Below are 23,586 nucleotides of genomic sequence, written 5' to 3' on the forward strand. Positions count from 1 at the left end.
AAACTCTGTACCTTTCTTCCAGAGTTGGACCTTCTCCAGCTCCTGCTGCTCCTCCGGCTCCGGCTGGGTTGCTCATGATGCCTCTCTGCACAAGCTGCTTTCAGGGACTGTCCGATTGCTGTGATGGGATGGTGAGCTGCTTGTGCGTAAAATCCTGATCCCTCAGAGTTTGGCTAAGTTCCCAAACCTCTGTCTGTGATGGAGCTCCTTAAGCATGGCTCCATCAATCGCTCGTTGAATCGGACAGTGGGCGTTTACGGAACTTCTTCCAGCATAAAAGCTCCTTAACGGAAACGCGTCTTCTGGACTCTCGGCGTGACAGTTTCCGCCGAGGAGTGGGTGTCCCTACGGGAGGTCCTGAAACCTCTCCACTGTTCTCGCTTGAAGTATCTCTGAGCCCTCCCTCCGACTCACTTTCCCTTGTAACTCCACTTCTCCCCCTGCTGGTCCCCTCCTCCGCTGAGTGGTCTCTCTCACCCTCCATGAGCCCTTTCACCTCCTTCGTCTCAGATGACAGTTCCCTGACAATACGGACTATTCAATGGGCACATTCTGGCTGGTAAGGTTTTTTGTGGGTTATTGAGAGCCTAGCAATCTCTGGAGGGCCACAGGTTCTCTATCCCTGAGTGATAGCAATGATTTGCTTAGAAGAGCCCAAATTAGGTTAAGCAGGACCTTTGGCTACATCTAGACACATATCCAATATCAGTATTCATAACTGAGAAGGCAGTCCAGGTCTTGGGTCCAGAAGTTCTGAGGAATAAAGCTATAAAGCAGTAATAATGGTGCTGAAAGCATGAAACAAAGAACTTTAAACAATCAAGCCTGGAAATGTGAAAGGTACTTACCTCAGTGTTTTTGTTCCTTTTATCGTTTTTAAACAAGCTCTCAACAGTAATGCCACAAACTCAAAACTGGGATATTTAGTATCTTCTGGATTTTCCTCAGATTTTATGTTGGTGATTGCTTACAAACCTTTATGGGAGACTAGCTTCCTTTTCTCCTGCCAACCTAGAAGTTCGAAAGCACGTCAAAAGTGCAAGTAGATAAATAGGCGGGAAGATAAACAGCGTTTCCGTGCGCTGTTCTGGTTCGCCAGAAGCGGCTTATTCATGCTGGCTACATGACCCGGAAGCTGTACACCGGCTCCCTCGGCCAGTAAAGCGAGATGAGTGCCGCAACCCCAGAGTCAGTCACGACTGGACCTAATGGTCAGGGGTCCTTTTACCTTTTAGCTTCCTTTTACTAATTTTACTGGGGACAACACTGAAAACTATGGTGGCCTAGCTGCCCCTATGCTCTCTTTGCAAAGTGCCAGCCAGCCTGAGCACTCGCAGAGGCTGGTTCTGAGGCCTTTGGCTGCTGCCAGTGAATGGATTGGATGCATCTATCCAGTTGATATATTTAACATTTCTAATGGTGCAATGATGCCCAGAGTGAAATTCAACAGTGCTGTCCTGAAGCATATTCGAGAGACCCCCGCCAGAATTCTGGGAGGAGCACTCTATGCTGAGAGTTGTGAGTTATTTCCCTTCCAGAGCTACAATTCCCAGAGTTCCCTGTGAAAAGGGATTGTTAAATCACTCTGGAAATCATAGCTCTGTGAGGGAAATAACTCTCACAACTCTCAGCACCCATAACAAACTACAGCTCCCAGAATTCTTTGGGCGAAGCCATAACTGTTTAAAGTGGTATCCTAGTGCTTTAAATGTGTCGTGTAAATGGGACCCTCATGTCAGCCCAAGGACTGTGATCCCAAATAGCTATGCAGAGGAGGATCCAAGGAGGGGAAGATGGCAAGTTTAGCACAGATGTGAAACCTCAGACAAATGCAGCTCTCTCAGCTTATCTGGCCTCCAGGATTCCAGACCCTCCAAGTGTCACTATTTTCCTGGGACATCCCTGATTTAGAGAAGCCATCTCAGTTTCTGATCCCGGAATGTCCCACTTTTCCTTAGGATGTCCCTATTTTCCTTGAAGAAATATTGGAGGGTATGGAGATTTCCAACCCCCAAGCAGCATGAAGGCAATCCTGTATAGCGAAGTTTTAAAAATGTTTACTTTTTGTCTTTATATATGTTGAAAGCTGCCCAGAGTGGCTGGGGCAACCAAGTAAGATGCGTAGGGTATAAATAGTAAAATTATCATCATGGAATGGGCGGTCTCTATTTTCATCAGAGATATGTTGGAGGATATGGGACTCTCTCTAGTCCATGCCCTCTTCTAGGTCACACTGCTCTCTGGCCTGACTGTTCACTCTCCTCAGTCTTCACTCATGTGCTTTTGTTGGGCTGGAACTTTGATAATACTTATTTTGCATACATGAAGAGGGGTGTGTTGAAACCTCTAAATTGTGCATGGCTTGAATGCATCTTCCTATCCAAAGGAAAGAGTCATGTTTGTTGCTCCACCCCATAAAGCTTTTTTATTTAGAAGTGCAAATCTAAAGTGTATATATATATAAAAACCCAATGCTAAAATATCTGAAAGGTTCTTGTTGAAGGTAACTGGTCACAAAGAAGCAGAGGAAGTGCAGAGACATGTTCACTACATTATTATGTTCAATTATTATGTTCAATACATTATTATATATATATATATATATATTAAAAACAAAGGATATTGCGTGATCTATCTGGCTAGTGATGGGCAAGCTTTCCTCACCTTCCCTCAGTTTCCTTCCCCCTTTAAAATGGGCTTGTAAAGCTTCCCCCAAAATGTGTGGGTTAGGGGCTCCCCCTTCTGCAAGTGCCCCCCCTTCTCAAGCACAAGACTATATTGTGTGAAGTTTTAACTGTTGCAAAAATGCTGTGGTTAGATTGTTGATGTGGTCAGATAACTCTGGCGCTCATAAGCTTGCACTGGCTGCCCATATGCTACTGGGACCAGGTTCAAGGTTCTCATATTAATTTATAAGGCCCTTAACAACTTGGGTCCAGGATACCTCTGGGACTGCCTGATCCCTTATATCCCTGCTTAAACACCAAGGACTTTGAGGGAATTAATGATCACCCATGGCGCCCATCCATGTTGCTTTGTGTCGAGTCTCAAGGGTCCAATTTTGTGGTACTCTCTTCCAGTTGAAAAATATGCCTGATGACAAAGGGAAGTCCATCAGCATCTGGAAGATAATAAGAGTCCTCATTCCTGCTATAGCTTATTGGTGTCCAACATGGTCAATTCTGTGATATAGGCTTCAAGTTTCATTCTTCACGTTCTAATTGTTTTACCCACTTTTAGTTTTATTACATGGAATTGATTCAATTGTTTATAAAGATCTAAAATTGTGGGCTGTTAAATCATCACTGGAAAAACGTTTGAGAAAAGGTAAACTGTTTATTCAACAGGATGAGTCCACACCCAACCAGTGGTTTGATCTACATGGCATCATCAGCATACATAACATAGGATCCAATCAGACACTCTAACTGAATGGCATTTTATCATACATTACAGAGACAATATCCATAAGAGGGGCGACAATCATTATACAGGGCAGCCAACCAGCAGTTTCCTAAGGTTTTCTGGCAAGAACAAAAAGCAGCCACTCAGAAGCAAATTGGATTCAGAAGGCCTATTGCCATACTGTGAAAACTGCAGCACTGCTAGGAAATTATATAGTCCAGGATTTACAAACCGAAAGAAACCCTATCAGGTACTGTATTGTTTAGTCAAAGAGGGAGGAAAAGTGCATGGTCTTTATATCATTAAAAGGTCTTAAACATTTACGTTGTTTGCTTATGACAGTTTCTGTACAGCAATAATATAAGGGTGGGTGCAATTGCTTTTAAGTCAGCACCGTTAACACGCATCACTTGGTTGAACAAAAGGAATACTGCCATCAAGTTACAAGGGGGTGAAGAAGAGAAGAGGCTACAACATCTACAGTCAGCCATTTCTGGGTGCAAGCTAAAGCAGCTGTGATTGAAGAAGAGCATTCTGATTTTATGGGGAGGATCAGAGGTCAATTCTATGATATTTTACTTGCTTTGCATTGGAAAAACCCTCCCCCCTCCATTTTAGAGTGCAGTGTCCATCAGTACTGTGACATTGAGACACTCTCCCATTATTTGCCCAGAGGCCAGTAAAGAAAAAGGAACAGTTTTCATTGTTAGGAACATTTTGAAGTTGAGAATTTTTTATTTTTTTATTTAAAGGCTGCATCTGGTATTTTCTTCAGCCAATTTAACCAACACTACAATCCCCCCCTTCATTTTGGCACCACACGCCAAATTATATATGCCCTGATATTGGTCTCAGATCAACTCAACACAGATGCTCCCATTACTGATTTAGGAATCGCATCAGCATGAACAAGACGTAATTAGCAAAGTGAGCAAGAGACGAATTTGCTTCATTCTCCTGCCCCCCCCCAATGATTTACAATATCCAGCCCATGCACTTCACATTCACTACTTTAACGCATTTTCAATTGTCCCTTGAAATTATTGTGTTGAGTCAAGCCAGATCCAGTTGTGTCTGAGGACACAGACAAATCTACCAGGAATTTCTCTGGTGCGAGACCGCACAGGAAATGGCACTTTGCAAAACGAAAAAGTTGCCAGTAGATTATTGTGCCCAAAACCTACACAACTGAACTTTGTAGACACGTGCAAACTCTACCCAAGATTTGATGATTCGACAACATATTTTGCCAATGTTGTGATTTTTGTACTACACACAAATGCAGAAGGTCTTCTGCAATTCCTAGTGGTTGCCTGCAATTTGACAAACACTGCGATTTGTATGTGAGTATCTTTAAAAACGCAAATACATTTCTTGTTCATACAACAGAAAGAAGAGGGGGAAACTTTAAAGCAATGCACCCACAGTATAACATTAACTGTACAAGAGATATCTTGATATGTCTAGTTCCCAAGCACATTTAATCCAAGCATTTGTTCCGGTGCTCAAAAGGCACTTAAAGATTTTTTTTAAAAAAACACAACCCCACCTACAGATGATGATGCAAAAAATAATTTATTTTTAAAAAGACACTGGAAGTGTATCAAAGTAAACCCTCAAATAAAGTCATGGTTTTGTCCTCAAGTCACTTTCAAAAGTATGCTTTTAAAAAAATCCTGCTAAAGCAACTGTTCCCCATGAGCTAAAGTGGGGAAAACGTAACTGGCAATGGAGATAAAATAGTTTGACAAATGAATTTTCCTCCACCCCCATCCCAATGCCTAAGACTTCACTTACTTGCTCTTTACTACAGCAAACTTAACATCTGCTGTCATAATGACCTTTGGGTTACTCTAAAGTTGGAAAGGCAAGGGAGGGGGGGTGGGAGAGATAAAAATAATTTGATGAATGAAAAAAACACACTCCTATATTAACTAATTGTGGCAATTACAAATGCCTACAACATTAGCAGACATGTAGGTAAACACAGTTTCTCTTTGTAATATTATATTAAGGAACAATAATAGAATAAACTACATACATTATTTTCCCTTCACACTATACATGGGAAGGTCCGGACTGTTTTAGGGATGGGGAGCTTGTTTTCATTTTTACCGATGCATTTTTGTTACACTGAATTATCTACTAAGTGCAAAGATTGGGTATCACTGGGTCTCAACTAAAATTTAGCCTTAAAAAAAAGTTACATTGTAGCAGTTACTTTTCATCATTTAAGCAGGTACACCATTATATAAACAGACTAAAACAGGCAAGGGGCAGTTAAGAGAAGAGGGAACATGGATGAAGCATGCTTGCACATGAGGTATTTAAAGAAAGGAGAATCACACAATGACCGTGTGTGTTTACTTCAGAGGGTAATAGATATCCCACCCAATACTTTGCTATTCTATGCATTTTATGTACATAGACGGGATTGGGGATGTATTTGTGCAAATAAAGAAGGATAAAATGGCAAGTTACTAAAGGAACAATCCTAAACTCATGGGAAGGTTGCCTGGCAGGCAACTGGGTACTCCCTCTCTGTTTTCAGTGGGGGAGACCAATAGCTGGAGGCCTCCTGCGTGCCATTGCTAATACAGTCCTCAGTGTCCCCAAGGGCAGTGAGGGCAAAATGGGAGAATTCCAGGCATATATTGGTGCAAATAATCTCCCCTCCCCTCCAGGCATGTCCCAGACACCTTCTCATTGAAACCAATGGCGGGGATGGGGAGGCAAAGAGCTGCCGCCGCCGCCGCCGCCACCCCAGCCAAACCCAGATCCAAACTGGTACAACCCTTGCAGGGCTTAGGAAGTGATGGGTCCTCCATCGCGAACTCCCTGCCACTGCCAAGCCTCCATAGGATTGCCTGACAGGTCCTGCTTTAAATATGGTACACCATCCTGAAAGATGGTAGATGCCATTAAAAGCAACCTCTAGGGAAACGAGTCCAGCTTCTTTTTAAATGATGGCCACTGCAAAATTAAAGCCAAAAGATGCCAAGAAAGCAAAGGAAAGTGCAGAGTTAATCAAGTGCACAGCCTGAAAGAGGTTTGTCAAGAAGCACAATGGTGTTTAAATTAAAAGTGAAAAAGTCCAGCCAGAGATGTACACAAAAAGGAGACAAAATAAAAAAATTGCAGCAAGAAGAGTCTTGAGTTCAGTAAATAGGGAAAAGTTTTAGCTATCATGCAACCCCGAGCTCTCGCTGCATAATTTTTTTTCCGCCTAGGTTAAATTTTAGAAAGAAACGTAACTTTGTTTTCATAAACTCCAAACAGCTGTATATTGTTATATAGTACAGTACAGAAAGTGCAAATTGTCACCTCATCAGATCAGTTATATATCTGACGTGGTCAAATATGGCTCATGCTATTCATGCAAGGGGACACAGTTTGAGTCAAGACCCTCTTGTGCTGCTGAGTCATTTTAAAGGGAATGTGATTTTACCAAAATCTTCCTTGCCTGTTTTAATCCAGATTTTCTCCAAAGGAATCATTAGGATGGGGGAATAAAATATTTCAAACACTATATAAGTTAGCCTATTTATTTATTGTTATCAACCACAGGTTACTTCAGAGTCCTCTTCTGTTTTGAAAACTTCAAGACAGCAGGAGTTGAGTTTCTTTTGTACACACATAACATTGTGCTACAACATGAAGTACGTACAGAAAATCCTAAGTTTTCCCTTCACGCAAGGGGAAGGTGTACTACTTTTAATTTCTTTGCGTCCACAGGTGGTATACTCCTTCCAACCAGGAAATGACCACAAGCTTCCATGTTTCAATGAACCAGTCTTTAAGAGATGAACTTGCAGACAAAAATCCATCCATCTACCTAGCAGGGTAAACATCACCATCAGATGCACTTCTGTATTTGCAGGACAACAGCTGAGCCAAACCCCCACGGTGTTTCCTTTTGCTTGCTGCAACTCTAATGCCAAGCCAAGCCAGTGTGAATATTCAGTTCAAGGACTGACCAATCTTCTATTGCTTAATGCACGGTTGCTGTGTAATCCACACACGCACACTCACTCACACACACAAAATCGCTCTCCAGCAGAAGTCTAGGGGTGAGTTTCTGAGGTAAATCTACTAAAATGTTACTGGGCTATGGACAGTGTCATATATATACTTCTACACAGACCAGAATGTTCCAGTGGTAATACATAAAATAGCCATCTTATTTGGCTACACCAAATATTTCCAGCAATCTTGATGAGTATGCGTGTAAAATATCATGAAATCCTTAAGCCACATCTACTGTCCTCAGTGCCATTGTTTTTCCAAGGGTCGTTTTCGCTGCCTTTTCCCTTCAGTATATGACATCATTTTGTACAATCACACAGGAAATGAAAATCGGGGTGGTTACCCATTTTTCCACCAGAGATTCCCTCGGGATGGTGCTAGCTACATGGTGCCAGATTTATCTGAGGAGCTATTTGGGAAGATCTTCTCTGTGGGTGTCACTGCAGGACTACCCATTCCTGAGCTACTGCTGCTACTTGATCGATGCTGGACAACTGGCCGGATGGGTCTCATGGGTGGGGGCCTAAGCTGAGCTCCAGCAAGCCGGGCTGAGAGGGCGGGCTTAAAAGTAGTCATCATCTCCGTGGTTGAGCTGCTGCTACGCCTCATGGCAGCATCAGGATCTCTGATCATGATGGTGTGAAGGGGGCTGGCAGGTTCAGAGTTGACAGAACCTATCTGAGGATTCTTCATTGGTTCAAGGGTGTCCAGGACAACGTCAGGGGCTTGTTTCACAGTATTTTGCCTTTCAAGCTCACGCAGCTCATTCAATGCTGTGCTCATTGTCTTCTCAATGTCCTGTAAACACAACAAACGGAAGCAGAGGGGTTAAACTGTTACCATTCTTGCATTAAATGACTTAAACCTGTCCATTACTTGTTTCTCATGGTCACTTCTTTGCTTGCATTATTCAAAGGGCTGGATTCAAAAAACCACAAATGGACCAATTGGTAGAATTTTGCCATATGTGATGGTGGAAGTCTTTTCAGTACTATTTTAGGTAGGTTCTAAAACAGCTCTCATGTTTACATTTGCCCAAGAGCTGCGGAAGAACATCAGACCATTTCACTTTCCCAGTGCTCTATTGCAGTAGTAGTGGCCCTCCAGATGTTGTTGGACTACATCTCCCATCATCCTGACCTTTGGCCATGCTGGCTGGGGCTGATGGGAGTCAGACCAGCAACATTTGGGGGGCCAAAGATTCCCCTGCTCTACTTTAAGATGTTGAACCCGTGAGCAACTCTCTGGACTATAAATAACCCTCAAAATTGCTGAACCTCAACAGCTCTCAGGATAATGTGAGCCCACCAATCAAGTGTCTTGATTAGGAGTTCACTTTCAGATGAAAATAAACCCCATGTTGTCCTGGTCAAATGGAAGTTAACAGGCCCAATTCTCCATAACTATTTGTTAATTAAAAGTATGTATAGTCTGCCTTTCAGCTTCCAACATTATTAAAAACATATCAAAATAGAAACATAGAATAAAAATAAAAAACACAGCATGATTAATGAAACTAAAGGTTGTATTATTGATTTCAACATGAAGTGAGTTCTCCCAGCCATGTTTTCAGTTATGGCTATTAATTCTCCAATGCTCTTCCATGCAATCCAGCAGGACAAAGTCCTCTTCCCTTTTCTGTATGGTACAAGTATACTGGTTGGCCACCTTCATGTTTCTGCTCATATGATGGCATCTGGCTGCCAAGAACTCTTTTCCCCACTATACTAACGAGTGGGAGTAGCGTCATCCATCATAGTCATTTAGTATTTACCAAGAAATCTGTTAGTGTATCCGTTTTGGATGGAAGGCATCTATCCTCCTATGCATTTAAGGATAATAAGCTGACATGAAGGTTTCACTAGAAGGCCATTGCAGCCAAAATTAGAGCCCAATTAAACTGAAGTGGGGGAAATGAAACACTACCCTGTAAATTATACCAAAGCACTTAGGAACACAGCAGCTATGCCAAGAGGGGGGTTTCCCTCCTATTCAGTATTGTTTTTTTATTCAAACCTCCGTAAGATTTTGAGTTGAAAAGTGCATGAGAACAGGAACAATCCAAACGTCCTTTGTGCTGGCTCGATGGGGGCAGGTTGGGTTGGAAAAAGGTATCCCTCCATCAACAGCCTTTGCTTGTGAAGTGTGGCACAGAGGTCCCCAGTTCTGCCTGCTGAATGTGCAGTTGGGTGAGCAGGAAGTGTTACCACTAGACCCCCCTGAAAGAGGGCATGCCAGGGGAAGGGCTGAGCCCATGTTGGAACCTGAGCTTGCCCCTCTGCTTTCACATGATGGCACTGTGACAGCTCCAGGCTGGTACTGCAATTTGCCTACCATCTTTCACGGACCATGGATGTGGCAATGGCCCCTCTTAAGCTGCACCAGGCTGTGGCTGAGGTGCGTTGTGCCTTAAGGCATTAGGGATCTGCAAGATCCCACTCAAAAGTAATGTGGGTGGAAGGTGGTATCAATACTGATCCAAGAAACTTTTCATCTTTAACTGAATCTAGTTCGGTAAAACAAAAATATTACTGTATCCTTTAACTTAATACTCCACAGTTATAAGCCTCTTGAAAGTAGGTTTGGTTTTTTTTAAAATAACTCTTTTGTTAAAATAATTCCCCCAACACTGTAGGCATCACAGATACAGGATGCAAATCCTATTCTGATCATGTTGACAGTAGAAGGAGCACAAAACAATTCCAATTCTCAATAAACTAGCGTTTTTACAGATCAGTTCTAATTATTATATTATATATTCTTTCCATTGTCATAGTTACTATTAGGCCATTTAAGAAAAATAATGTGATTACGATTAAAATTATGTTGTTGTAAAAAGAAAGAGTTGCATTGCCCACCCCCTTTACCTAACCCCTGACATTGGTACTTGAGCAATCTGCACAGTATTCAGCAAATAAACGGCTTCTTTCAGGCCCATCTAGTAGAAAAGCAATGTGAAATATACATTTTGTCACAAAGACAGGCTCAGCCTCGACACATAACTTTTGATAGCTACGTATGAACAATGCATTTTAGCAGCTTCAACCGATAAAACTGACCCATGTACTATCGTGGGGGGGGGGCACCACCTTGATTTTTGGATTGCATTATAGCAAAATTAGCATATGTATGTATGGCAATGGCCATAAACACTGTCATTTTATGTAGAAACAAAAAGAGTCATATATATTTACTTTAGGATGGAGACAGAAGGTGATTGGAAAGAGGTAGCGCCTCTCTTTGAAATCCCCTCCAGCTATTACACTTCAATGAAAACCATATGAATTCCAAGTTCCATAATTTTCATTTGCAAACAAAGGGGAAAAAAGAAGAAGATAGCCTTGGATGCCACATAGGTTTTGAGAAAGGATCTTTGCAGAACGTGGACTTGAAAATGTACACAGGATGTGCTGTGAGGCTGTCTACTCAGAACTCTACTCCAGAGTTCAATGAGACTTATTTCCAGTGTGTTTGGAATTGAAGCATCAGTGCTGTAAAGGACATATAATGCCAAATCACACCACTGGCAGCTTATTTGCTGAGGAGTACTCATTTGATTATCATGCTTCATTCTTTCATTTAATTTGAAGATTAAGTAACATAGTCCAATCCGAATTTTAAATAAGCGTCCTTGGCTATCCAGGACTCTTTTAGGTCCCCTTGAATGAACAATTAGCTATTTGCCACATTTCTTGCCAATGTGAAAAGGTGCTTTGATAAAACATAGAGGCATTTCTCTCTTTAAGTGTTGCCATTTGCTCTGACTTTACTAGCAATTTCTTTGTGCTCTTTTCTTTTTCCTTGCATTTCTTCTCTGCTGGTTAAAAGAAGGAAGATATTTTAAGAAAATAGTCTAGAAACAGAATTTGTGGCCTGGAGATCATGCCACCCTATTTTGTTTTTAGGACAAATATAATAGGCTGCTCTGTCTATTATTAAGGAAGGTTTTTTCTTTCTTCTAGATAACCATCATCTGCCTACAGAAGTTTTTAGATGCTCTGTTGGCAGTTCCCTCTGCTGGCCTCTGTGCTCACCCAGATTAGGAGTAATGGCCCACAGAAACACCAATTCATTCTAATAGCATAAGACAAAGAGCACCCACTGCTAGGCAAAGAAGTAATGTCATTCTATTTGGTTTACTGCTGTGCAAATTAAACACTAAACAAAAAAAGGAGGAATAAAAATGAGACGGAGTAAAGAAAAGAAAAACACAATTTGAATGAAAACAAAGTCTCCATAATCCTCAAGCAGGGATGTGTGGGATAATGGCATTAAACCTAAATCATCAAACTGCAAAAAAAATATATTGATGACTGCCTTTAAAAACTGAACACCACCAGCCACTAGTGTTACTATGGCGAAAAGTCGGACAGTAACAAGCAAGCAAGCAATAAAGTGACAACATAATCAATCTATCAACAGCCCACACAGAAAAGGTTGAAAGGTGTCAAAAGCTAATAAGTGTTAGATTGAAAATAAACAGCTCCACCAACCTTTGAGCAACCCAGGCAAGCAAAAGGTAAAGAGGCTCAGCTGAGAGTTCAGAGAAAAATGTTCCTCCATTTGGTCCTTAAAGGCTACCCACTAATACTGCCACTTACAGCTTCAGATTAAAAAAAACCCCAGAAGTCTCCCCTTCCAATCCCCTTGTTATCGTTTGTCTGGATGCTTTATTTCATACAAATCAACGTTTTCCTCACACATATTTCCCCCCCCCCCCCGCAAAGGTTCAAGTCTTGGTGGTGGCAGTTTTTGTTGGATTAAACTTCCCCTCCCTGGTCAAAACTGACTCAGCGACCTGCTATAAATTTTAAAGACCTAACCTGGTTTAGACTGACATCTAGTTTGGACCTGAGAGAGGTATGAACATTAATCTTCCCCTTATCACTAGCTGCTAGTTTATTGTTTATTTACTGGTACAAACCTGGTACAAAACTTCTCCCACTTGCCAGCCAAAATTGGCTCATAAAGCCAGTTAAAACTATATATTTTATTTTTTAGTTCTGTGAGCTGGCAGTCAGCACAGTTCAATGACCAGTATAGTGGTCAACGACCTATACGACCTAAAAATCATCTGGTTTTATGCAAGATTTCTGATCCTAGTCTCAGTTCCCGTTCTGTAAAATGGGAAAAATCAGGGAACCTTTTTATGAAGACATTGGTTTTGTTCAGATTCTAATGATATGCTAGCATGGCTCAGTTGGTAGAGCATGAGACTCTTAATCTCAGGGTTGTGGGTTTGAGCCCCATGTTGCATTGCAGGGGTTGGACTAGATGACCCTGGGGATCCCTTCCAACTCCACAATTCCATGATAATTAGCATTACTTAGCTTTTGCCTCTCTCTGGTCACAGGCTACTTTACTTCTTACTTTACACAGTTTGGAGACTGCTCAAATTCTCTAGGGGGACACATATTGCACTGGAAGGATAAGCACTAATGCGTTTTAAAAGTATTTGCGTTTTTAAGATTGAAATACACTGTAGTGGCTCAGCATATCAATCCCCTTGAGTAAGAACTTGAAAGCGGTTGGCTTCTGGTGGGTCACAGTGGTCAGTAAGCTTCAGTCCAGTCAAAAATTTAACTGGATCCACTGCGAAGTACAATGCCGTAAAAGGTTGGCATGGTTGTTGATTCACATACTGCAAATCTAGAAACTAGTGCATCTTAAAGAATCCAGTCTGGATGGCTCAATATAGACATGGCTGAATCCCCTGAAATCTGTTCCCTGAAACCCTCAGTGAATCTCACTTTTTCATAATTGCAGCCTCTCCTACCTCTGCAAGTGCTTCAGCTTCTAGTGACTTCTGATCCCCAAGACTACTGTGCCGAGTTGAGCTGCAGGTGGGCCTCAGTGGGTGGCCGTCAATCAAGGCCTTCCTGTCTGGATAATTGATGCTGCCAGCACTGCCAAAAGTGGCCATCCTGCGCTTCTCTGGGCTCTCAATCCTGCTTCTGTTCAGTGGTAATATGTGGGGACTGCTGGGACAAGCTGCTGCTCGAGGAGGGGTGTCTATCCCAGGACCAATTCCTCTGGGAGGGCTGTGTGTATCGCCTCCACTGCGACGGCGAGGGATTGCTGCCCCGTCGGATCTCAACCTTACTCTGTGAAGAAAACAACAACAACAACAAGAGCCTTGTGAAATCCCCACTCCAAGCTTCCAGAGTCATCTAGACTAATAAATGGATCTCTACAGACCCCTTCCATTTAAAACACAGTATAAACCATACAAATTGGCTCATAAATTTCCTCCAGTTCATGCACTGACTATCGTGCCCGTCACAAGAGGAGGAGAAAGACAACGCTTGCATCCAGATGAGAACAAATCAGTTTCCTACCGTCCCATTACTCCCCCAAATCCGTAGTCTGGAATATGGTCTGTTGGAGACTGGATGTCATTCTTTGATGAGGCTTTATCATCCAGCAGAGGTCCACTACTTGCCTCGCTGTCTGCCTTCTGACTCAGGCTGTCTGAGAATGCATCGTCCCTATGAATAATGAAACTCTCTGTCAGCCAGAACAGAATAACTGAATGCCTTCTGCATGAGGGAGAAGCTCTGCTTGAATGTGGAGGAGGGGGATGCAAATTATTGGGGAGAAGCGGAGCTGAAAGCAGGCAGCTCAAAGTTCCACTCTGCTGCCTAACTTATTCCTTTACCTTATGTAAGCCCCTACAGATATGAAACACAAAACTCTTGTGCAGCTGACCAACAGGGTCTTCGGCTTGTTTTCAAACCTTTTGCTCGCTACTACATAGAAGCCAGTTAGTGCAGCAACCTGTAGAGTTAATATATTAAATCTACAGGTTGCTGTACTAGCTGAAAGTACAGTACATACAAAATAGAATAGCAGCCAATGCCAATACAAAGACATTTTGTAAGAGGGGAAGAAACATATTAAAAAGAGGCCGCTTATTATTAGATATTAATTGGTATTGCTATAATGGGCTATTATTGGAATAGTATTGGAAAACTAATTTTAAAAAATAGAAGAAGAGGCCTTCTTTTGTGTGGATGAATGAACAGACTCAAGGAAGCTATGCATTATATGGCTCTATGCCCCATAGTTTTTTGGGTGGTGTGTGGGTTGGGGGAAGGGATTCTGTTGAACAAAGTCTTTGAAATTTTCACGCTTGCAGCTGTCAACATCTGGAAGAATATTCCACTTCTGCAATGGAATGGGGAATGATGCACAAATATGAGGAGGAAAGATAGTAAAAACATTTTTACAGCACAAGAAAGCTGAACTTTGATCCAAAGAACATGAAGAGTGGAAAGGGAGTTTTCTGCTTGACTTTTTCTAGATCAAGAATTCCAGATTTATTAACCAAATCTATCACGATATTTCAGTATATTCTGGATCTGACACACATACAACCACTCTCTTACATATTGTATCAAACTATCCTGGATGCAATTCCTGTAGAACATAGTAGACATATGCTTTTATGTGAATACTGCTTAAGAAGAATGGCACAGCGTTCTGCCAAAAGTGCAATTATTAATGGCATTAAAAAGGATGTGCAGGAGGGCATCAAATAAGATTTAAAAGAAAATAAACCCACCCTTCACTCTAGGAGTGAAGCACAAGACAACAGACCAATTTCCACCCAAAACAAACAGCTAACCTATCGCACTTCACTTGTTCAGCAAACTTCTTCCTACTTACATATCTTGCACCACTATGTACTGATGTGGTATGAGGCCATCCACACCATTATGGCGACCTTCCCACCAGTCTTCAGATGCTCGGTGGTACAATAGAAGTGAGGCACCTTTCTTGAAAGACAACTCGCGTGGGGACCGCCCAATGTAGTCAAACTTGGCAATAGCTTCAATCTGTTCCACCTCTGTAAGCAGGCAGGAGGGAGAAGACGAGAGAGACAATTAAAAGGAAGCTGCAGTAAGAAAGCATTGGAGTGCACTCTGTGATGTAAGATATGATTTCACTGAAATGTTTAGTTTTCTTAATAAAATTGGTATACTGCTTAATTGTTGAAACCTCTCAGTGGTTTACACAGTACAGCTAACACCATCCTTTTTCAATTTAGTTTAATGCTGTGACAAACTTCACAGCTGCCTTTGATTTTAGCCTCATTAAAAAAAATTGATGTTATTACAGTAATCTGAATTACTGGTAAAGTAGCAGCTCTTCATGGGGCGGGGGGAGAGAATGAAATACTAGGCCAGGATTATGCAGATGCACACCATCAATTGTGAAGACACCACTCCAGTTATCTCCACCCTTCTGCCACCATCCTACATATGCTTTTCAAGAAACTCAAAGAGTCCACCTGGATACACATTGGAGCTGCCCCAGTATACAACAGATCTCAGAATTAATGTACGCATTGTTGCAAATTCCTCCCATTCTGTCCAAAGGACAACGTACCCCAAATGGCAACAGATATTCTTCATATACTTGTTCACCTCGCCTGATACTTTCGTCTGCTTGCTTTTTGCAAATATGTTTCGGGGATAAGCTATAAAGTCACTGTGGATGCATGCCTTTGTATGGGAGTGGTCAGAGTCAACTCTGTATGAACCATCCAGAACCAGCCCACACGCTGTGGGTCATTTTGACAGGTGGGTGCAGCTGCTCAGCTATCAATCGCCTGACATATGACATCAGGTGACTCAAAGTTCAATCTGTGGGAGCTGGTGCAGATTGGAACTAAAATAGAAGATAAGCCACTCTCTGTTTAAAGAGCAGGCTGCCTTTTAAGGAGCAGGAAGAAACCTGTCTCCAGTACTACAGTGTTAAATCAGACACAAGCATCTACTGCTCCTTTTTAGCATCAAAGAGCAGGTAGAGAAGGCATCCCCAACCTTCGGCCCTCCAGATGTTTTGGCCTACAACTCCCATAATCCCTAGCTAACAGGACCAGTGGTCAGGGATGATGGGAAATGTAGTCCAAAACATCTGGAAGGCCGAAGGCTGGGGATGCCTGAGGTAGAGGCTTAGATCTGATCTTAATGCTATGGTTCTTAGATAAGGCAAAAGAGATCCCAACATCTGACATCATATGATGTCATGTGAGTGACAGTTGGGTGAAGTGTGCCCAAAACCTTGCTATGGGAAGTATGTACAGATCTTCCATTCAAACTAATATCTCACTGTGATTTCTACATATAACAATACGCACAGTCTGCCTGAACTGAAAAAACAGGCTTTATTGAGAACCTTCAGGTTCCAATTTACTGCCCCTCTGACCCATACTGTTCCAAATTTGTTATATTTTGTCATTTTCTGAACTTTGCCATTTTAAAATTTCTATTTACTTTTTGTATGTTCTATTATACTTATATTTCTAATATATTTGTATCTAGGATGGCTGAATCTGTCAATTTCAGTCTTAATTCAGTTTCCCAAATTTTGACATCAGTTTGCAATGGTTTTTTTTAAAAAACAAAACCATGAAGTCATCAGAATTTCATGCAAATTTCTCTTCATATACAGATTTCTGTATGCAATTTTACCTAAAATACACATTTTTGCAAAGCAAAATTCCTCAGTGCAGTGCATTTATTTATGTATGTTATTTATGTATGTTATGTATGTTATATGAATCTTTATTACGACCATAGGCAAGCATAAAATATCTGCATATTTACCCAGGTATATGCATTTTTGTCCACATTACATAGCTGGAGATCTGCACTACAGAATTTGGACAAATATGGAGGGCAGGCTCTGTTTTGTTTCGCATATTGTTTCAGAAAGTGAAAAATTAAGTTAAGTTCACCTTCAAATGTGAACTGAATTTTTCCTTCATACCTATTTGTCTCTCACCATTCTTCCAGAGAACTCAGAGAAGCATATTTCATTTTCCTAGGTGACCCAGGTAACAGCTATGTTCAAATGAAGTTAGCTTCAGAGGCAGAAAACTTTGGACCATTATTTACATCACCTCTTCTCTACATACTTGAAATTCATTCCCTCAACCTAGGTCACTTTCAGGATCACATAAATTGGTTGTCTAGTTCAGGCCTGGTCATTCCAAGCAGTGAATGAAACAAGATTTGAGACCTGTGTTAAATTCCCATTTTGGAAATCCATACTTCATAATAGAAGATAGCCCAAACTCATTTCAATTGTGGCATAGCTCATAATGGGGCCCAACTCTTAATGGGGTTGATCCCAATGAGTCAGACTGCTCTGCTAACCACCCATCCACCCTCGTCCCAATAACAACTTAGTTTTACAAAAGAAGTGGAGGAAAAATGCAGGCTTCTCATAGGCATCCAGCTGGCCACTGTGAGAACAAAGGCTGGACTAGGTGAGCCACTGTCCTGATCCAGCAGGCCCTTCTTATGTTCTTATGGCATGAAGAGCTGGCTTGAGATAGGAGAAACCTTGTAGGCCACTTATAAATGGCCTGGATGCTCCTGAGCATACATATAAGCTAGTTAAGGAGAAATCTGCAAGGTGTAGTCCAGGGTTCCCCAAACAAGGGTCTCCAGCTGTTTGCGGACTACAATTCCCATCATCCTTGACCACTGGTCCTGCTAGCTTGGGATGATGAGAGTTGTAGTCCAAAAACAGCTGGAGACCCAAGTTTGGGAAACTCTGGCCGAGCCTATTTAAATCTCGCATTTCTTGCTACTGTAAGTGAACTACAGGGTTTGTGTGAGGAGGAAACGGCAGGGGAAACTAGAGGCAAAATCTCCTATGTTGGGCTTATTTCTTGGGAGAAGTTCGCACACACCAGAAAGCTTGAAATAAAACCAAGCATATTAGGAGGCAAGCCAGAGGAATTCACCCACGACTTATTCAGAAGTGTATGGCTCTTTTTGGCACATTTCTTTACATATATTTTTAAATTATGAGCAGAGGAAAGAAATTCTAGAAAGTGTCCTTTGAGCTTGTTTACCTGATCCAGGGTACACAGGCTGCAAGTTCAGAACGGTTATCCTGAAATCAACAAGCTTTCCTCAGATTTGGTAAGACTACACAGAAATACAGGAGGAGTTCGTAGTCTTCCATCCCAAGGCTACCACATGAACAACATCAGTAAGGCAGAAAAGATGTAATTGTTCAGAGGCATGCCTGTATACATCTCTGTTTCCTCTATACAATGCAGAAAGTGAAATGTCCGATTCACTTGGACAACTGGTTATGCCACTTATTAGACCTTCTATAAGCCCACCCTGTGACAGATAGATAATCACTCACTTCAGGAAACTCCTGAAAGGACCAATTACCCACAGGATACCATCAAGCTAAGGATGTCTCCTGAGAGACCATCTTTCCCACTTTTAACTTGTCTTACCCCTTGGAGTGACTCACATAAACATGCAAGAAAATTAGAGGCTGAAGCGGGATAAGAAGCTGCTACCCTGCAACACAAAGTTATGTAAACAAATCTTCACTGCAGTGTGCCAGATTAATATTCTACAACCACATGTCACTTCCTGGACCACTCTAAAAAAAATGGTTTCCAGTAGATGCCATCAAGCACTTCATTAGAGCAATTTCATTTTTTTAGATGCTCAATTATCTTTTTTGGGACACAAAAAAGTCCTCAACCCCCTCCCATTCCCAGAATAGCATATCAAAGGTCCAAAGACAAAACTAAATTGGGAAAATGGACTTTAGGTATGTAACATTTTAATTAAGGGGAAACAAGTTTATTTGTTTGTTTGGGGCAGCACCTAACGATAAACAAGGCTTCTCTTAATATCCAGATAACAATAAAATAATCTGACAAGGATTTGGCATGGAACAGAGCATAAAAACCATGGTCTGCTAAAGATACTTGAGAAAGTTTTTAACTTCCCATAGATATATGTACACACAGGCACACACACACACCCCACCCCCACCCCACTGTCTCTGATGAGACACATTTCAGAGTTTTTCTGAAGCAATGTGAAATGTGCCAAAATCTGTTTACCAGAGACAAAAATAGGATGAGCACAATGCTTCTTTCAAACTACCTGTCTCTAAATAAACAGAAACAAAAACGAAGTCTAATCTGCTTCCAGAATAAAATGGTTTCAAAAAAATGAAGAGTAGATGCATTCATGAAGGGCAGGGTCCTATCAGTGGCTATTAGTCATGACAGCTAAATGGAACCCCCCTGATTACAGGCAATTTAGATGGTATGTTGGCAACAACAACCTGGAAGCACAGTACACCATATCATCTTGATTATGATTTTTTTTTCTTGGGCACTGTTTGAATCAGAATGCTGGACCCAAAGAACCTTGAGCAGATCAGTTCTTATGTTCCTGTGTGCAGGAAGGTCGAGACAGTTTTAGGAACAGACTTCAAGACCCGTCTTGGGCAATATTGGGAAAGGCATCTTACCTCTTTACCCAGTCCAAATAAAGTGACATTTGGTAGTAACAGGCAGAACCTATAAAGGACTCTTACAGAATTGGAGATAACTGTGGTGGCGAATGTGGGTTATTTCACATAATCTGAGAATTGCTATGTTCCTCACTAGGGCTGTGGGTTAGGTGGGGAGGGGAAAGAGACTAGAAGAGAGTATGTAAATTTATAAAATGAAACAACTCTTCTTCTCCATGCTTGTGTCATGGTTAATCACCCAGAAACTCCAATCAGAACTATTAACATAATCATTCAAGCATAAAATTGCCTAAATGGAAGCTTGCTTGCCTTTCCTTTTCAGTTGAGGTAGGTTGTTAGTCACCAACAGTGAAAAATGAAGGTTGACATCTCCCTCCCTTCCTCCCTTTAAACATCCATCTTCAATTATTGGAATTATTCTTTGTCCCTTCTCCCCGTCTTGGGCCTTTAGTACATTTCAACTGTTTTGAGCCACTGCTGCCATTTCCCCACAACATGCATCAACAGGGCACTGGACTTTATTTGCAGCGTTGAAGGGAGAATATTAATGGAACAAAGACCACAAAGCAAGCAGACAACATGCAGGCAGAGTCATGCAACAGGCAGGATTCTGTAACAATGTTTTCTAATCTGCAAAATAAGCCAATTGAAATGGCAACATGTGGTTCCAGGTTTATTAATTCTCACTGATGTCCAAATCAAACTTGTTCAGTCTGTAAAATAAAAATAAAAATAAGGATGGATGGGTAGGTGTGTGAATGGATAGAATACAAATCTCCCCCCGCCCCCAATCATGAAGGTGTGGAATTTAATATGGAACGAAGGAATCCAACTGAGCTCCTTAAGGCTACTGCCCAATATCCTTCTGTTCGTATTTCTGAGCTGAAAATAAGTATTTTGGGATGGGGTGAATTATAGCTGCAGAAATGTTTTAGCTGTGAGAATATTCAGATTATTTTATTCCGTGACACTGGTCCCCCCCAGCCCCATTCCCTTCTCTTTCCCTCACTCTGGTGATCCCAGTCAATCACAGATCACGTAGTGAGTGTGATTACCTTCTAGTGCTCCATAGCCAATAAGATTTTACTATGTGCTGATGGAAATTAAGGCAATTTAGAGTAAGAGTACTGTTTATTGGATTACTCACATGAATGATTCTAGCCATCAAGGGTCAGATAGTGAATTTATGATGCTATGAGGCTATATATTTCATTACGAAGGTAGCATCATTAAGGGCAAAGTCAATTCAGAAGAAGTAATGCAAATTAGTAGTGAACACTTTCAAAGCAATCCCTGGAAAATAATCAAAAGGTGGTGGGGGGAGATTTGCAACACTGCTGAAAATGTCCCCCTAAAAATGAGTACCTTCAGCGCAGCCCTTATTATTGATGCATAATTTTAAGCAGGTTTCCACAGTCTAAACCTTATCTATCTATGCAACAATCTTTCTGTGGTCATGGCAAGTACTGATGATAGCACAGATTTAATCAAAAGTGGGATCTTGTCTTAGAAATGGAAAAACGTGAACACCCTTTTGCAAGAACAGACTCCAGCTCCTTTAACTGCCGCAGCACTTTAAATACAGCAGAGAGTAAACAGAAAGGAGCAGATTCCATAGTGAGAAAGTATCAAGCTGAGGAGGTACTAGTTATTAATGAGAGGGGCTGTGGTGACAGCTTGATTTAAAACTCACCAAATCTTTTGGAAAGGTTCCACCAATATCAAAAGGCTGCCGTCACTTATTTTAATTAAAAAAACACTATAGATTTCTATTAAGTTCTATCACTGTTCTTCCTGGGAAGCATATTATCAGAAGCATATTAGGAGGTGAACATAACAGAACACAGGCCACTCAAATAGTTATTTTATCACAACATCTCCATTTTTTTATTCCCATGACACTGGAACAACAAACATAAAACAACAAACAATCCAGAGATGCCATTTTCAGGCCAAATGGAAGAAGGAAAGGCTAGCTTGTTAACTAGGGCATAAAGGCCAACTCCCATAATGCCTTGGAATGAAATCACAAATAAAACAGGTAACCTAGTATGCTCCCATATGGTCTACTTTGATTACATATCTATCAAGGCACTTCATCAGTATCCGCTTGCACTGTCAAACTCAGACATATCTCCCCCTGGAAGCAGCCATATGTTAGTCCAGGGTAATCTGATTAGGAACTAAATGCATGTTGCTGTTCTCCACACACAGCTCTTGATAGCCTTCCTCAGGCTCATTTCTACCTCTTGTTTCTACACTCACCATCGTCACTGGTGTGTGGCTCCGTGCCATTGTCATGGTCTGCTTCATCAATGGTTCCTGGTTCACTGTGTGGGCTGTCACTAGAATTAAGATAGGTCAAGTAAATACACATAAGTTTTAAAACAGAGAGGAAAGATTTGACAGTTCCTTGCTACTCAATGCACACATAAATCCACATTTCCTAGATCTAAGGTCTTAATTTTGTAGCAAATGAAATACAGTGGTACCTTGGGTTACATACGCTTCAGGTTACATACACTTCAGGTTACAGACTCTGCTAACCCAGAAATAGTACCTCAGGTTAAGAACTTTGCTTCAGGAAGAGAACAGAAATCATGTTCCGGCGGCACAGCAGCAGCGGGAGGCCCCATTAGCTAAAGTGGTGCTTCAGGTTAAGAACAGTTTCAGGTTAAGTACGGACCTCCAGAATGAATTAAGTTCTTAACCCGAGGTACCACTGTATGGAACTAAACACCACTGGATCTCTAATACGGGTTTATGTCAGGGAACAGATTTTGTTATTCCGGCCTGAATAAGTTGGGGAAGCACATATTTGTGTTTGCTGGACCCTAAGCTCACATGACAGGAAATGTTCTCTCTACTAGCTGGTCCCATTTGAATTTATTGATCCAGTGGAAACATTCCTGGGCTTTGCTTCCATCACAGAGGCCAATAGTGACTGGTGAGCAGGGCCCAAGCAAGCTGTCAACACAATTGTCACCATCTGCTCCAATCCCTCACAAAAAACCGCTGTAAGAACCAACTGCCTTCTGAGCGGGAAATAAAGGAAGAGGCATGCAGGTACTGACTATCACCACATGCTACTACCGTCACCACCCAGAACTTGCCCCTTCGCTCCAGAGGTCGTCATTTAAGACCCAGCTGGGCTGTAAGGAGAATAGGAAGAGAGGGTCTATCACCAGCAACTGTGATAGCATCACATGCAAATTTCGTCCTTTTTACAGACAAGTTTAGGAACAATTCAAATGCTATGGTGCCACACTGAGGGCCCCTGGAAACACATCTCCACAGTAGAAGGCGAGTCTTGAGGTTTGGGCAGCCTTTACCAAGGACTAAGCCTTTAGCCTGGCAGGCCCTGTGCTGTGGAATTCCCTACCAGAGGATCTGAATGAGTCATCCCTGCCTTCTTTTAGACATCATTGGAAAGCTGTATGGGTCAGACAGGACTTGGAACATGATTGGTTTTTTTTTAAAAAAAACAGTCTTTTTATCGATGTTATTGTAAGGTTATCTTTTTACGTTGGACACCATCTTGTTTGTTTGTTTGTTTAATGAAAGTGCAGCTTAAACATTTACATTAATAAATGAAAATATGCTTAGGTTGCATCCAATGTTAGTCCTACTTAAAGGAGCATAGGAAGAGACTGGTAGGTTTCTGAAGACATGGAACTCATTCCCCCTGCTCCAAAGAGGAATACAATAGGTATGTTAAATGGAAAATAGGTTTATCAATGGGTATTAACCATGAAGGTTATATAGGACCTCCACATTCAGAGGCAGCATGCCACTGAGTATGTGATATGGAACAAAAGTGGGAAAGGGCTCTTGCCTTGT

At 41.6% G+C, this 23,586-nt stretch overlaps 1 protein-coding gene across 3 annotated transcripts in view; it reads right to left on the reverse strand.

Annotated features, from left to right (window-relative positions):
* Positions 1 to 3,316: 3,316 nt before the first annotated feature.
* The window catches only part of SRGAP3 (SLIT-ROBO Rho GTPase activating protein 3), a 191,387-nt gene continuing 171,117 nt past the window's right edge, over positions 3,317 to 23,586 (reverse strand). For 2 of the 3 annotated variants that reach the window (XM_083600535.1, XM_083600536.1), the window contains exons 18-22: positions 22,012 to 22,091; positions 15,100 to 15,280; positions 13,770 to 13,919; positions 13,208 to 13,535; positions 3,317 to 8,229 (exon numbers count right to left, since the gene is read on the reverse strand). In XM_083600535.1, the coding sequence (XP_083456661.1) occupies positions 7,813 to 8,229; positions 13,208 to 13,535; positions 13,770 to 13,919; positions 15,100 to 15,280; positions 22,012 to 22,091 (1,156 nt within the window). In that variant the 3' untranslated portion in view covers positions 3,317 to 7,812. Of the gene's footprint in view, positions 8,230 to 13,207; positions 13,536 to 13,769; positions 13,920 to 15,099; positions 15,281 to 18,304; positions 20,460 to 22,011; positions 22,092 to 23,586 lie in introns of those variants that run through there. The other variant, XR_014544879.1, reaches the window with a different exon arrangement.

This window comes from Podarcis filfolensis (assembly GCF_964270895.1).
Source record: "Podarcis filfolensis genome assembly, chromosome: 2".
Lineage (NCBI taxonomy): Eukaryota > Metazoa > Chordata > Lepidosauria > Squamata > Lacertidae > Podarcis > Podarcis filfolensis.